We start from the raw sequence: 16,709 nt of genomic DNA on the forward strand, positions 1-16,709 counted from the left end.
CAAGTTTACAAAAAACTAATCAGGATGGCCGTGGCCACGGGGCTCCAGCTGTCCTCTGATCTAAGGCAGAAGTGGGTGGGCAGAAGCAGCCTTGGCTCTTGAATAATGGTGCAGGGACCATGGATGGGAGGGGGTGCCCTGCAGGCAGTCGTGAACAAACCCCCAAGAACCCCAAGTTTTACAACATTTTATTAGCAGCAGTTCTTTCAAAGTCTCAAGAGTCGTTCCTGCAAAGACTATTTTATTTGCTCATACTAATGAGTGAGGTCGCCCAAGGCCAGCGGCCACCCTGCGCTTACCCAGGGAGGCCCCAGTGAAGGTTGGAGTAAGAGCCTGCACGTCTCAGGAAGGAGCCTGATGCTGGGTAGGGTTCGGCTATGAAGCCGCTTTGGGGAATTTCACTGCAGCCCTCCATTGTCTGGTTTTGCTAGTCTTGGGGACAGACCCTGAGGCCCCATCTGTCCCCAGTGCAGCCCCGCCTGGATGCCTACTGCAGGAAGGCGCGCAGGAAGTCATTGTAGGAAATCTTGGACGACAGCGACTTGTCGTAGTACTCGAGCACATGGAAGAGCTCCTCCTCCGATAGGTTGATGCTGTACTGCCGCAGCACCTGGGGACCAGCAGGCGGGTTAGCAGTGGCGGCGGCTGCCGGTGGACGCCCTCATCCTTAATCCTGAGGTTCAGGGCATGGAGAAGCCCTGGTTGAGGATGCTAGGTGCCCACCGTCATCACCTTCCTTTTCAGTGGCAGGACCCAGGACACCTTCTCTGAAGGGACGGGGCATGTCTTTTTCTTAATGTATGGGAAGAGGTGGGGGCTCCAGAAGCCACCTTGGACCATGAGGTGTGGAAGGAAGCTGGGTGTTGAGGGTGGCAGGACAAAATTGGCTCCTTGACCCCACCGCTGAGCCAGCTCTGGAAGTCCCACCTCTAGCCTTCTACATGGGAAGAAAGAGCCTTCCTCCTGCAGCTGCTATTGTCTTATTCACCCTTATAGCCCAGACAAATCCTGCTAGAGTTCCCTGATAATATGTAGAAATTAGGTTATTGTTTCTCACTGTGGCTCATGTTATCACTCATTCCTAAGAAGAATGGGCTAAAACATGTCCCTAGAACATGGGATAAAACGACCCAGGGCCCCAGGTGGCCATTGGGCCAAATGGGAGAAAAGCAGAGGAGGAACCTGAGGCCCCACTCACACCCATGTCCCGCAACCTCCAGCTCTGCTGAAGATGTCCCCCTCTTACCATCCTCTTTGCTTGCCACATCCTGTGTCCCCCGGATGGGGAGGAGAACCCTGATCTTATTGTCTCCTATCTGAAATGGACCAAGACGGACTCCCTGGCTGGGATGATGCCTGGCCCCAGTACACACGGGAAGCTGGAGTGGCATACGAGTGGGTTGTGGGTGGGAGGCAGAGGGTGGCAGACCCAGAGTTATGTGGCTAAATGAAAACACTGTGGGGTGGAGTGGGGCTCCCTGTGTAGGAGGCCACTATCACATGCACACTGTTGGGCTGCCCCAACACTCCCAAGACCCTGATAGGACACAGGAGTAGGTCGGGAGCCTAGCAATAGCAGTAGTGTGGTCTCAAAGGAAACAGGTATTGTGTGTGTGTGCGCACACACACACACACGCCCACTCCCTGGAGTTCCCATAAGTAAGGGGCAAGCAGGCCACGGCCTGGGCCTCCGTGGGCAAGTGCAGGGTCTCTAGAGCTTTCCATGCTGCAGGCCTTTCAGGCCTGGTCCCTGGGCCAGGTCGCCAGAGCCACGGAGAGCAGTGTCTCACCTTCCTGAAGTCAGCCACGCTCAGGAGCCCAGTCCCGTTCTCGTCGTAGGTCTTGAAGGTACGCCGCATGGGCCTCCAGCAGTGAACAATCTTGGGCTGGATCCGCAGCAAGGCTGAGTAAAAGGACTGCGTCTCCACGCCGGCTTCTTTCTAAAACCAAGATCAGGGACACATTTAGGAGCTGGGGTGGGCCTGATGGAGGCACAGCACACTGCCTCCTCAGCTGGCGGCCTGGCCCTGCTCCTGCAATGTGGCTGTTCCGATCCACCACCTCACGGGTTGCCATAGCCTGCCGGTAGGGGCTTCTTCCTGCCTCCATTTCTCAGATGAAGCCTGGTGGCTGAGGGAGGGAACATGATCCCAGCTCGGATCCAGTCACGGCAGGTCCCATTTGTAAGGACAGGGTCATGCAGACACTAGGCCAATTTCAAAGTCATACTGGGGTAAGGACAAAGACAAGGCCTTCCAGCAGGTTCTTTGATGAAGGGCGTTTGGAAAGGTACAGGGTGCAACCATGCGTGGTAATGGAAATTATCACAGCACTGTGCTTATTCCTATAGGAGCGATGTCTGAGTGTTTTAGCCCCAACACATGTCTGCATAGCATGGAGTGAACTGCAGGCAAGAACATGAAGCGAGTCCCAGGAAAGCTCAGACCAACATGGCACGACATAAAACAAACTAGTGAGGTTCCATTGCTTTCAGTTTGTCACTTAGCATCTGGGAAGGAGACACCCCCAGTGCTCAGAGCTTTGCAGGGCAGGCTGACAATCTGCCCACCTGCCAGGGCCCTGCGTAGCCTGGCTCACTCACACTGGTGCCTAGCCCAGCCCAGCCAACCCTGTCGCTTGCTGCCTGTGGCCCAAGCTGCTTCCCCACGCCATGCCTGCCCCACTCTGTTGGAGTTTCTGAGCAAACTGAGGCCTCCAGAGGAGGAAATTTCCCTTTCAGCTTCCCTGCAATGGGACTTCTGAGCTGAGGCCATGGCACACTGTGGCCAGGATGGCCTGGGGCTCCTCTTGAGGTGTGGGGGCAGGAAGCCTTTCCAACCAAGGAAGGAGAACCATTCTGTACTCAGTGGACACCTGGGGCAGGGGAATCCAGTGGGTATATTCTGGGACATCTGGCAAGAGCCTGGTCTCCTTGTGACACTCAGAGCTCCCACCATGGCCCTCCAGACTTTCTAAGGATGGGAAAATATCTTGAGGGGGCCTCTGCTCCAGACAGCAGATCATCAGCTTGCTCTTCCCAAGAGACCCATCATCTACTCCTCATAGACCATTCTAGATCATTTCTAGGAGGGGAATCTGAGGCCAGAGGAGCAGAAGGAGACTAGATTAGGGGAGGCTTTGCAGGATACAAGATCCCTATGGTTCTCTGGCTAGGTTCCTGGGCCCCAAGAATGTCCAAGGAGGACCAGAATGGCATCTCTTACCCATAGGGCTGGGCTAGCTTGAGGTACAGTTGGCTTTGCCTTTCACTGGCTCCTATAGGCAAGCAGCATATGATATTGGATCTCACCTAGAACTTCATGGGGCTTCCTGCATGTCTGTTTTGCTCCAGTCCCAGGTGGGTTGGGTGGGGTGAAGTCTTCAGTCCCCATTGAGCTATGAGACTGGAACTGGAATTGCTTGCTCCTGGGCCCTGTGTGAGCTACTCAAGCATGCTCCCCTCTCTACTGCTCAGCAGTGTGCCCAGCCCAGACACACTCCTTATCTAACTCAGCACTCCAGACGACGGAATAGGGGCACAGAACACACTTTGTAGTCCCACGTTCTGGAGAACCGTGAGCACAGCTAGGGTATGATGGAGCTCAGGTAAGCACTGGATGTGGTTGTAATGGTGATTTCACAGCTGAGAATGAAGGGAGAGCCAGGGCTACTCTCCTGATTGGGTATCAGTGCCTCTGCTATCCTGTAAAGCCACAGATGGGCGTTGGTGGTAAGACAGAGTGCAAAAAGTTTGAGGCTGGCCTGGGTCACATGGTGAGACTCTGTCTCCAAAAGCTTTGCTCCACCAACAAAGAGAAAAGACAAGCAAGGATAAAAGGAAGGAAGGACAGTCACAGAGGATGAGCAGGGGTGGTGGGGTGTTAGCTGCTCAAGCCCCACCTACACTCAGCCCAGGCTCCACCCCCTTGTACACTCACAGTCAGTGCTGAAGGTCTAATGTGGCTGTGAGCCCTGGGCCCCCCACATGCCCGCTTGGCCTTTTCTTTACGTCCCAGGCCACTCTGCAGGGAGGAAGCCCTGCCCCAGATCGAGAATGACCACTGTGGGTAGATGGCTCCCTCCAAAAGACTTTCAGGCCCCAGGCTGTACCTCTAGACTCTGCCCTCAGGGTTTCAGAAGCAGAGGGAAGTTTTTTTTTAAAGAAATCAATTTCTAGGACATTTTTAATATCACAGATTTGATGTCCCCAAAGTCTCATCTTTACCCTACCTGTAGGAACACGCCCTGACACACAGACCCTCTATCTTAGCTGACCTCGCCGCCTCCTCCCACTGTCCTGGGGCTGCAGGGTCTCATTCTCAGCACAGATCCTGGGGCACAGCCAGAGATCCAAGGGAGCAGTTGTGGGGAGGTGGTGAGTCCTGGCTGGTGCAGGCAGGGCAGGGTCAGGCTTTGACCCTGTGTGTCCAGGTCCACCTGTGCTGACAAGCGAGGGGTGCCTGGTTCATGACCCCATGGTCTCCAGGACGACACACCTACCATCTTGTCCGCATTCTGGATCCTCATCCTCCGCATCAGTGAGGTCTCCTTGGCCTTCAGCAGGAGGACACAGCTCTGAATGAAGTTGCAGTAGGCGAACTTGCCGTTGTTCTTCAGGTCATACTTGACAAGGAGCTGCTGGCTCTCCTCCTTGCTGATGTCCAGCTTGAACTTCTCCATGAGAGCTGAGGACCAATCAGCCCAAAGTGTAATTGGTGGGGATTCAGGCATTCTCGTCCTCATTTGGCTATCAGTAGGCTCTACCCAAGAGCACCCACATAGGTTCCTCCCATCTCCCCCCCCCCCAGAGAGCTGCAGGCAGGACAGAGGCAGGTCTCCCCAGGGGAGAGTCAGACAGACCCAGGAACTCTGCTGCAGTGACGCTCCCTTGCTTGTCACTGTCCTTCTCCTTGCATTCCTTCAGGAGCTCGCGCCAGCAACCCTGGATCTGCTTGCGGAGCTTGCTCTCAATGGGCTCGCAGTTCTGCAGGGGTGGGGTGCCTACTGGGGTCTGTGGGGAGGGAAACAAAGGCGCTCTCAACTGGAGGTCTCCTGGGGGCAGTCATGGGAACCACAGGGTGGACCTGAGGTCTGAAGTTCAGCTCTGTCAAAGCCAGGAAAGGAGAGGGACCCTACTTCTGCCCATGAGCCATCTGAAGTCACCCCATAAGAACAGCTTTGGAATTAAGTACACAGCCATGTTGTACTCCTCGGCTTGGGGTTCCTCCCACCCTCAAGGTCAGCCACATCAGATGGAGCCTTTCTATGCTTATTTCCCCGGATTCCCAGTTTAAAGCTCCTTAGTGCCACTGGTCATCTCTCCCCAGATCTCAGCAGAAAGACTAGCAACCTAATCATCTCCAATGTGTGTGTCTAGGACGTGGCTAGCCTTAAGGAGTTTCTGACTCCTGTTCTCCACCACCTCTGACTTCACTGAAGACCATGTTCACTGTCACCCTGAGATCTGTGACACCAGAGCCCTTTGGGTGGGGACCTTTGTCCATCTGGGGCTGTAGCAAACACCCAGCGCACAGACGGTCTTCAGAGACAGTGCTGAGTGTATGAGCGCCAACCAGGCCCTGCATCTGGGGCCATATTTCTCTAGGCACATGGTGTAAGCACACAGCAGCTGCCTTGTGGGCACTTAGCGTGGTCTCAGGTGCCCTTCCCTGGAGACACTGCTATTCTCCTCAAGGACAAGGGAGGCGCCCTCCGGAGCTGAGGCCCAGGGAAACACCCGAGGTCTCACCTGGCTCCAGTGTAAACTGGGAATCCATTCATCTGTGCGGGTGGTGCCCAAGGTCAGGAGACTGTCCTTCTCAGAGCCAGGCTTCCCGCCCATGGATGCTGTGCCCTACTTCTATCTCTTCCTTCCCTAGGTTCCCTTTTCCATCCTGCCCCTCCCCCATCCTCAAACTGCACCCCGCTCCCCACCCCCACTGGAAACTGACACTAGAGCTCCCCCCAGAATCATGAGCCCAATCTGTCAGTCACCTGCAGTCTGAGGGAGAAACACCCAGCCCGTGTGCTTGGATCTGAGGTGACAGGGGACACACATCAGGCTGGGAACTCACACTGGGGTAACTCCTTGATTTCAACCCAGTTCTGGGGCCCCGAGGAGAGTAGAGGGTGGATCTGGTTCCTTGGGAGACCTCAGGGGCACTGCTTCCCCTCTGGGCAACGGTCGAGTCTCCAGAGTCGCCAGAGTCTCCAGCAGCCATGGGTGGCGAGGGTGCTCTCTCGGTGCTGAACCTGCTGAGGAAGTCCTGGTACTTGAGCCTCCCCTTGGCATTGACGGGCATCTCGCTCCACAACCTGTCAAACTAATAGTATTAAGTCAGTCCCAGGGGAGCGTGAACTCAGCCTGAGTCCCTCAGGAGTCCTGGAGGAGTGAAGCCAGAGGTGGCAGGATGTGACTGTGGACCAGGGTTCACGTCAATTTAAAAAAAGAAAAAAATCCATTTGGTTTCTGCAGGCTAGAAGCCTCTGGAAGACTGTGGGGGGAGAAAAGGCAAGACAAGAGGATTATTCATGGCTTCCGCAGGACATTTTTTAATTGAATTGGGTCCTCAGTGAGCAGTTTAAGGCCATTAAATCTTGTGATTAGTCACAGTGACCGAGCTGTGGTGCATAAAAACATTTTAGGAGAAAATGCAAATCAAACCAGGGCCCCATCTCCATCCCAAGAAAGCCGCAGGCCTCATTCCTCAGCTGTCCCTGCACACCTGAGTCACAGTGGCTTACAGGTGCCACCGCCTCAGCCACTGCCTTTGCCACCACAATTTATTTTACCCCAAAGGTAAGAAATGTCCCTCTTGCAAGATGAAAAGGAAGCATTTGGAAACCGGAGAGAAGTTTATGGCTTTGTGTGGTGACTGTCTGATGCCACAGACCGTATGGAAACTACAGCATGGGACAAAGCGACAGGCGGCTTCCCACATGAGCTGCTTTGGATGGCTACAGGGCATCAAGAAGACGGGCTCCTGTCCCCCTACCTGACTGCTTGTGAAACCTCCAGCTGACAGCCTGGCTGTCAGCCCCCCAGGGGACAGAGGCCAGGAGGCTGGGCTAAGGGACAGTTTCCTGTTCCCCTTGCAGTCTAGAGGTCACCAGAAACTTACTTTCCTCCTGGGTGTCTCCTGGGGTTTACCCACAGTGACTTAAAGTGACCAACTCTCGGGATCCGTCTAAAGTCCCCAAAGACTTGCTAGCTGCCATACCAGCCTACTTGCAGGGTTAGACATGTGGGTGCCTCCCTGGGATTAGAGCATCTTTAGATTTGCGCCACCCTGACCTGTGCTCAGGCAGGCAGCTGCCATGTGTGGGATTTACAAGTAGGCGTGCGTACCAAGCATATTCCCATAGGTTGGTGTCTGGAGCTGAGGGGATTGGAAGTCATTGAGAAAATTAAAAACAACCCATGATGGGTAATAAGACTCCACAGAGCTGATGAGCTTGGAGGTGGACTAGCCCAGGGCTTCTCCAGCTCTAGGAAGCAGAACCCCCCAGGGAGTCTGCTAAGACCTACCCACGGGGTTCTGATTCAACTTCAGAACTTACAGGAAAATTTAAAGAATCCAATATACAAGATTCTGCCAAAAAGCAAGTGAAGTGGGCCAACTCACCTTGTCCCCAGTGTTCCACCCCAGGCTTGCTCTGGTCTCCAGACCCAGCCAGCACCTTCTAGAAGCCGTGATTCTCACAGCGTCCACCATCTGGCCACTGTGTAGACACAGCCTCATCTGCCAGCTGGGATGCTCACTGCTGTGCCATTTGGCCACAGGCCTCCCTCCTCCCCCCTAGTCCCTATTCTTCCATGGCGCTCTGAGGAACTCTCTCCATCACAAAACCCACATCCTCACACTCCCTCTGAACCCAGCTCTGGCTGATGCGAGTCTCTGAAATCCCACAGCTCCTTGTGTTGGGTGCAGAACTGCTTCCCAGCAAGGAAACGTGTAGCAGCATCTCACAGCTCTGGCTTTCTCCTCTCTGCCTTCTGTTGTCACCTCTGGCCAATGTATTCCTAAAGACAAGTGGTGGGTCCCTGTGAAGTTTCTATGGTTGTGACAAAACACCATTACCGCTCAGTGTTGGACTTAGGTTAACTTAGGTTGGCCACTCAGAAGCAGCACAACTGTCTGTGAACCTCATCTGCAAACGGTGTTATCTTAGCCCATCCCGGTCCCACGTTCTACTTGAAACCATCTGCGTGTCCATCTTCCCTTTGTTCTGCAGTGCTCCTCACCGGCCCCAGGTGCTCACTGCATCTCGCCCTGCACTCAACTTTCCTGGCAAAGCTGATCTTGTGACTAAACACAACAGTAGTGTAACAGCTTCCAGATCGCAGCCTACCGATGGCATTCAAAGAAAGTCACCACATGAATGAAGGAACAAGCTAAGGCTGACTCGGCCTTCAGATATCAGAACTGTTAGTGCCCATACCTGAATGTGTTAAAATCAATGAGAAATACACAACTGACAGACATTTGAAATCGGGAAAATAAAGTGCCTTGAAACAAAAAATGCAATCATTGAAAAAAATTTCATTAACAGATCACCATCAAAGGCCATACTTCTTAGAAGAAAAATATAGGTAGAAGAAAGGCCTCAAACGGAATGGGTAAGAAAAGCAATGCTCAACAAACACCGTTGAGGTCAGTGAGCCATACAGGTTTAATCTGAAGAGAAAAGCTGCAAGACAAAGATTAGATACTAATAACAATATCATGAATGCAAGGAGGCCACTGAATCACAGCAACTCAATATTCTCACAAACCAGAGAGTAAGGGAACCTGGTTTAAAAATTGGCAAGATGTAAGGGTAGCAGCCAGTTATTGACGAGGAAAGTATGTAGCCTTTGCCAAATAGGCTAGAAAAGGGGTTTTAAAAAGCTCAATCCAAATTATATCAAGAAAATACATTTTCAAACAACATAAAGGAAATAAGCATGACAGGAAGCTTAATTACTGGCAACAGAAATAAATGGAAACAACAGCAACTAATGTAAATGAGCCAGACACCCATGTAAAGTGGCAGGGATCACCAGAGAAGATGTTTAAGAATCCACTTATGTACTATTCATAAAGCCTACATGCAAAATGGAAATATCAGGGGTGTCAAAGATTTGAAGAAGTTTAAATAGATATATCAAGCAGACACTAAATGAAAGGAAGGCTTAGAGGCCACACTGCTATCACATTAAATAGACTTTAAGATTAAAAGCTATTTTCTTAGAACTTGATATATCTAACACTGAGTTGCAAGTATCCACATTTCTGAGCCATTGATGGGCCAAGTTAACAGAGAAAAGAGATTCCGAGGCTAGAAGTAGCAGCTGGTTTCAATCAGCAGGTGTAGACCGCTTCATAAGGCTCCATTCAAAACACACCATCTAGCTACAAATGAAACATTTATAAAGAATGACCACACATCCAATCTCAGATAATTCTAATAACTGATAAGATCCAGTCTCATTCTCTAATTAAAATCATGTTCATTTATAAGTTAATAACTCTTTAAAAACACATTCATTCGGGAACAAAAAACCACCCGTATTTCTAAATCAAAGGACCCAAGATGGGAATAAGAGACTAGGAGCTCCATTATAATTTTACAACTCTGTATCAAAATTTGGATGCAGCTAAAGTAGTAATTAGACAGAAATGTACAGTTTTGAGTGCCTATTATGGAAGGAGGAGCAGCTGAAATTCAAAGCCTGCGTCCAACCTATGCCAAGGAAGAGGGAACAAGAGAGAGGCTGTCAATACAGCAGGAAGTCAGCAGAGCTGAAAGCCGATCCTCAGAAAAGACTAAGAGCTCACCGTGGCTGTAATGCGAGCTGGGGGGAGCAAGTGCTGTGTGGCCCAGCTGTGTGGCACATCAAGGAAAGAGGACACAGATTCTATGGTGAGTCAGTGCCTGCCAATCAGAAAAGTGAGAAAAAGTGAACAAATTCATGTAAAAACATAAATCACTAAAGTGGATGAGCTGGGTGGCCCTGTAACCATCAGAAAAACATACTGGCAGTTAAAACCCCCTTATGGAAAACTCTGGGCCCCGGGAGGCTAATAAGCATTTTTTATTTTCAGGAAGCTGGCAGCCCAGTTCTGCCCAGGCCTCTCTGACAAAAAGAAGAGTATACAGCACTAGATTCTACTTACACAGTTGGCGTACTCTTGATTCAAATGAGACACAAGCACGAGAAAGTACAGGTTACTGTCACAACCATCAGCACAATTGTTTTCAGGTTTAGAGGGAAGATGAGGGAGCATGTGCACATGTGGGCGCCTGCCAAGGCGACAAGAGAGCATTGGATTTTCTGAAACTGGCATTACAGGCAGCTGTGAGCCACCATGTAGGTCAGATCCCATCCTAGTCCTCTGCATGAGCAGTCAGTGCTCCTAACCACCCAGTCACCTCACCAGCCATGGAAACACTTTCAACATGGCCTGACCAAACTGTGCTGTCCATCAGCACAGCTCACTGCCTGAGAAACTGAACAGGCAAAACTCGGTGTCTATCTCAATACATGTATCCATGGAGGGGAAGCATTCGATACAAACAATACCTGCCTATGCTTGCTGGGTTTTAGAAAAACAGGCATGCAAAGAACTTAACAACTGACCGGGAGTTCCTGACATTTGCTTTATAAAAGTACCTCTAGGGAAAATAGATCTAACCTCGGAGCACTGGAGCATTCCTGTTCAATCAAGGCTAGAACAGGGAAGCTGTCACAGCTCTGTTTAGAAGGTCCGTGGGATCTAGGCATTGCTACAAAGCAAAAAAAAAAAAAAAAAAAAAGAGGCCTATGACACCTGCCTGCTGGTCAGAACTGGCCTGAGGTATCAGCTTAGGAAACTGGTTGACAAGTTATTATTACAATGACTGAATTTAACAAAGCCATTATGACAAAAGCCAACAAAACTTAACTGAAGGTATGAAGTTACAAGTTTTCTTACAAAGAAACAAAACAGACATTAAAGACACAAAAGATACCACACAGCAACAACAATAGAGCAGAATGAAAGGGAGCAGACACCTACAGGAAGAGGAGTCTGAGTCAGCGGAGAGGAAGCTCAATTGGTGCAGTCCAATAAACGTCACAGGTTCCCCTCCCCCCTCCCCCTGGAGGCAGGGAGCTCTCGATGCCCCTGCCTCAGTATGGACATCACAGGCAGGTAGCACCACATGCCTTTCCAGGGGAACCTGTGAGATGGCGCTGAAACACTCACACAAAGCTGAGACTGTGGCAGATACTCCTGATGGGGCCACAAAGACCCGGGTGCTGGCTATTTACAACGTGGTGGAGCACGGGGGAGTGGGAGCAGACCTCCATGAAAGAACGGTTGACAGCGCTGGCGCTGAGGAGGACCAGAGTCCCCAGGACTATGCAGCCCCACTTCACATAGGTGGACAAACAGGTGCTGCCTACACGGCAAGAATAGAAAGTGAAAGCTCCGAAAACCTGAGAGAGGACCAGCTGATGATGTTCCTGTACCCTCGGGTAAAGTGAGGATGGCTCAACCACAGCTAAGGGTGGAGCAGGAGTGAGCTGTGCGTGCGGGGTCCACTCAACTGCAGTGACGTAGTGTATAAAAGAATACACACATGCATATAGTGTGTGCACACACATATCCACATATGTATTTACACACTCACGCATACACACATATGTACATATGATTCACATTCAGCTCCTCCCCAACTTCTCCTCAATGTCACTGTGGTTGCTGGCTCTTTCCTTCCGCTCTCTCCAGTCCCTATGACTTTTCAATCTGTTGTTCCCAAGCTCTGTCTGTCCTTGGCACCCTGAGCCTGCATCTTAGGCTCTTGGCCATGCCCTGTCCACGTTCACCTTGCCCATCCTCCAGCCTCTGCATCTCCCAGCCTCTGCCTTGGGCACTCTTCTTGACAGCTTCACGTGGACAGTTGGCCTTGAACCTCCTTACTCTGTGCTACCCAGCACCGACACCTAGGTCCACTGCCACTCACAGACACTGGCACACGCTGTGGTCAGCTCTGACACCCTCAACCTCTTCTTGTCCCCTCTGTCAATGGTCTGCCCTTGATCCCTGCCCTGCCCTTCATCTCTCTCCACACAGCAGCCAGAGGGCCCCTGTTTAAAGCCACCGATCAGGCCAACTGGCATAGGGTAGGGACAGCCCTCTCACCTCCTGAGTGAAGACAAAATGCTCCCACTTGGCTCTTGTCCTACAGGAGTCTTGGGCTCATCTTGTCAAAGCACTGGTCATCTGCCAATGGTCCAATCCCATCACAGTTCTGTAATCCATGTCCCTTCTGCTTCCTGCTAACTCTACCTAGTAGCCAGGTTGTCCCTTTGAGGCTACCTGCTCAGAGAGTCTCCCCAACCCTACCAGTTAACAAGCATGGCTCCCACTCCTTGTCTGTACTCTTTTCCTTTCCTTAAAGAAACATACAACATCATCACTGTCCAAGAGACTATCTGTTCTACTTAGTATGTTTACTCTCAAAGTTCTCCGAGATGCAGACCCTTCAGGGACAGGGTGGGGCTGCTTTGCCATCCAGCTGCTGGCAGCAGGATTAAAACCTGCTGTTCCTGGTTCAAGCTGCTCCTGTTGTCAGGATGCAGTGGGACTGCATCCTGTTGTCAGGGAGACCACGGTCCCCTGCAGGTGCCTGGTCATAGCCTCTCAGCTCCCACAGGCTCCTTCCCAACAGGCAGTAGCCTGCACTGCTCATAAGATCCGCTTCACTGGCCTCTGATGTCCCTCCTCTGCTGTGATGATTAATACTGTCAACTGGACAGGACCTAGCATCACCTAGGAGACGAACCTCTATACATACCTGTGTAGAGGCTTCTGGATTAGAATAATTAAGGAGTGGAGACATACCTGGAATGTGAGCAGGACCATTTGATAGGTTGGGGTTCTGGGCTGAATAGAAAGTAGGAAGTGACCAGCAGCCACCTCTCTCTCTGCATGCTGGCTGTGCATACAACATGGCAGCTGCCTCAAGCCTCTGTCGTCATTGCATCCCCACCATGACAGACTTTGCCTTCCCACCGAGAGCCAGAACAAACCCTCCCTTCCTCATGGTGCTTCTTCAGGCACCTTGTCACATAGCAACAGCGGAACTCTTCTGTTGACAGAGCCTGGCACCAGCACTCACACCTGAGTGGGCTCTGCTGCCTCTGGGCATTTGTTGCCCATCAAGATGGGTGACTATGTTCCTAGAAACTGGCTCAGAGGCCACGGCTGTGATCAGGAGACCAGGGGCATGGGAAATGGGAAAGAGAGGAGGATGGAAAGGCCAAGTGGGACATGACAAGCTCTGCCAAGTGGGACTGGGAAAGGCCTCCCTCTGCATCTGGAAGGAGGAGTAGACAGTGAGAGATGCAGGGACCAAGTCCTGGCAGAGGCAAAGAAGGCAGCTGGCCAGGAAGCAAGGGTACCAAGAGGGCCCAGAGGAAGCACCAGTGAAAACACAGAGATTCCAAGTGACTGTTCTGAGTCACACAGCTGGACAGGTGCACAGCCGGACAGGCGCAAAGCCAGACAGGCGCACAGCCGGACAGGCGCACAGCCGGACAGGCGCACAGCTAGCACTGGCGCACAGCTTGCACTGGCGCACAGCTTGCACTGGCGCACAGCTTGCACTGGCGCACAGCTGGACAGGCGCACAGCTTGCACAGGCGCACAGCTGGACAGGTGCGCAGCTAGCACAGGCGCGCAGCTGGACAGGTGCGCAGCTGGACAGGCGCACAGCTGGACAGATGCACAGCTTGCACAGGCGCACAGCTGCACAGGCGCACAGCTGGACAGGCACACAGCTAGCACAGGCACACAGCTAGCACAGGCGCAGAAGCCTGAGTTATTTCATTACCTGTAAGCATCATTGTCACTTTGGCAGGGGTGTCTGTTTGGGGACAAAAGCGCATATAAATGTTCAGAGAGACTCCTTCCTGATAGAGATGCTCTCTTTCTCTGGAAAGTCAATTGCACCCACAGGCTTCCAAGTCATATCTCTTCCCCGACTCACAGAGCTCTGGAAGTCAGGAGAGCTGGACTCCTTTGAGTGTGAGACAATGCAGGTGAGCCAGACCATGGAGACAAGATGGCAGTTAAGTGGTAGTTTGTACTCTGACACCATCCCAACACACTTGGCACAGCATGCTGCCCCAGGGTGCAGCAGAGATGGGAAAAGCCATGTCAATCATACCAGCACCAGATGATGACAGATGCACAGGAAGCTGGAGCTGATTTTAACAGCAAGAAGGACAGGAAGCTTATCCTGATGAAAATGGTGTGGTTCACAGCTGTGATAGCAACAGCTGCTCCTGTGAGTTTCAGTACGACTTACTACAAAATAAGACCTCAGTGAGGCACGGCAGCTCATGCAGGCACTCCTGGGACTGGGGAGGCTGAAGCAGGATGATCAATGCACGTTTAAGGTCAGTCTGGTCTACAGACCAAGTTCCAGGTTATTCAAGACTAAATACTGAGAGCTTATTGAAGAGGAAGCAGGGAGAGGAGAAGGAAAAAGGGGAGGGAAAGAGAAGGGGAGAAAAGGAGGAGGAAGAAGTAGAAGAGGAGGAGGGGGAGTGAAAAAGAGGAAAAAGAAAAGGGACAAGGAGAAGAAAAGGGGGAGTGGGTAGGGGTGGAATTCTTTGCTCCCACAACTGCTTGGGGGGGCAGCCATGGTCCTACCTGCTCGTCCGTCAGGATCTGCACATGGCGGGTGCAGACAGATCTGAACTCATCTCTGGAGACTGTGTTGCTCTTCATGGTGTCAAAGTTCTCAAACTCCTGGGCGATGGCATGGTAGTGGGAAGCCACTGCCTTGTGCACTCGTGCCAAGATGTCTTTTTTGGCTACTTCTTTGGGAGATGTAGGGGGTGAGATCTTGGGCATCTTCTCTGCCCACTCGTCAGCAGTCTGCACAGAATGGAAAGGAAATCGATCCGCTGAGTAAACAGTAGGTACCTTTTGTCTCTGGGTGTGGGGAGCATAGCTTAATAGGGTAGAGAAGAACAGATGAGTCATGATTTCTGATGACAGGTCAGCCCAGCTGTTCGGAAGCCTGGGCTCGCTTGCCATGAAAATGGTCCCGAGGGTAGCATTCTGCCCTTGGAATGTGGGTTGTGGAACATTGAGAAGACCCAGGAAGGGTTCACTTAACACATGAAAGGGTTGGGGAGAGGGCTCAGTTGGTAAAGTGCTAACCACAGAAGGTTAACAAAAGAACTTCTGGATCCCAGAAGCCTGTAGTGGTGGCTGGAGCTGTCCATGGTGCTGGGAAGCCCAGCAGAGAGATGCTCAACCTGGGCCAAGATCAGGGACTTCCCAGACCCAGGCCAAAGGAACTTTATGAGCAAGCAAAGGGCTTGCAGTGAAGACCTGAGGGGGGCGGGGGCTAAACCCCACATTCAGTGTCTGGCACTTCACTAGGGGGATAGATGGACTGGAGTAGCAAGCAAGGGGCCAGGAAAACTCTCATTTTATTTGGAGCCAGCCAAATCATGTCTCTGTGAAGACTGGTCACCGTGATGCAGCCAGGCTTGGGAGACCCAAAGGGTCAAGGTGTTTGTTAATAGAGTCTTCCACCTCCTGCAAGGTAGGAGACAGCTTTGAAAAGTACCTCCTTGCAGAGTGAGCCAAACCTCCTAACGCTAGACCTGGGGGAGGGAAGTTATGGTCTGATGGTAAAGACCCGGGCAGTGATAACCCAGTGGTGAGAGAATCTAAGATATCCAGCGCAGGAACACTGGCCGTGGTCCTGGCCCTGGTCCCAGCCCTGGCCCCGGTATATCCTGATTGATAGGACTCATCATGACCTTGCTTTGATTCTGGCTCTTACTGCGGATACCACGGCTGTGCTAGACATTCAGCAGGTTTAGACAGCAGATCCTTTTAACGAGTAGTCCAACTTGGCCATGCTTTAAATGATCTCACAGCAATGTCTGCACTCTGTCACTGTCTGGCGACATGTTTTATGAAACTGTAGCAAACCCCAGTAGCAGCTGGGAGTGTCCTTGGGAACACAGACACACACTTCCACTTAGATCCCAGCCCTCTCACACGCCTACTTGAAGTCATTTGTAAGATAAAGAAGCATCTTCTCTCACTTGAGAAAAGTCAAAGTGAAATCACTGGTGTGCCACATGCCTTTCAGAATTCACACGGTTGGAAGTATGAGTCCCAGGGCTCACAATATCCTAGCATCCTTATCCTTCCATAGTGGGTCAGCATCCAGGGACCAGAGGGTACCCTTCTAGTGTGGAGTCCTGCCTCTAAGTCCAAAAGCACACCTGAAACACTGGGGGGAGCAGCTCAGTGTGGGAGAAAGGCAGGCCCATGACTCCACCTCTGCCTGACGAGGAGAATATACAAGTAGCTTGCCTACTTTTTGCCTGTTTCCTCCTCTCCTGGGGTGGAGGTAGATAAAACTGACCTGAGGTAATGATTGAGGTGACTGAGGTGACCATGAGGGGGACAGTCATGAGGTTGGTTCTCTCCTACCTCTACAAAGGTTCCAGTCATGGATTCTCCAGGATGGGGCAGCATCTTTACCATCTTTATTTACCCACTGCCTGTCCTTTACAGCTGGGCTTCATCTATTTGTTCTATGATTTATCTATGTAACCCAGGCTGGCCACAAACTCAGCATCTCCATGCCTCAACCTTTTCCATGATGGAATGATAGACACCTGGCCTACCTTACACATTTTT

At 51.6% G+C, this 16,709-nt stretch overlaps 1 protein-coding gene across 3 annotated transcripts in view; it reads right to left on the reverse strand.

Moving 5' to 3' along the window:
• Positions 1–466: 466 nt before the first annotated feature.
• Efcab6 (EF-hand calcium binding domain 6) overlaps positions 467–16,709 on the reverse strand; it is a 167,084-nt gene continuing 150,841 nt past the window's right edge. For all 3 annotated transcript variants that reach the window (XM_057792082.1, XM_057792080.1, XM_057792083.1), the window contains 6 exons: positions 14,688–14,915; positions 6,075–6,323; positions 4,861–5,011; positions 4,501–4,685; positions 1,791–1,940; positions 467–610 (listed from right to left, as the gene is read on the reverse strand). In XM_057792082.1, the coding sequence (XP_057648065.1) occupies positions 488–610; positions 1,791–1,940; positions 4,501–4,685; positions 4,861–5,011; positions 6,075–6,323; positions 14,688–14,915 (1,086 nt within the window). In that variant the 3' untranslated portion in view covers positions 467–487. The remainder of the gene's footprint in view (positions 611–1,790; positions 1,941–4,500; positions 4,686–4,860; positions 5,012–6,074; positions 6,324–14,687; positions 14,916–16,709) is intronic.

Source organism: Chionomys nivalis, chromosome 17 (genome assembly GCF_950005125.1).
Source record: "Chionomys nivalis chromosome 17, mChiNiv1.1, whole genome shotgun sequence".
NCBI classification, from domain to species: Eukaryota; Metazoa; Chordata; class Mammalia; order Rodentia; family Cricetidae; genus Chionomys; species Chionomys nivalis.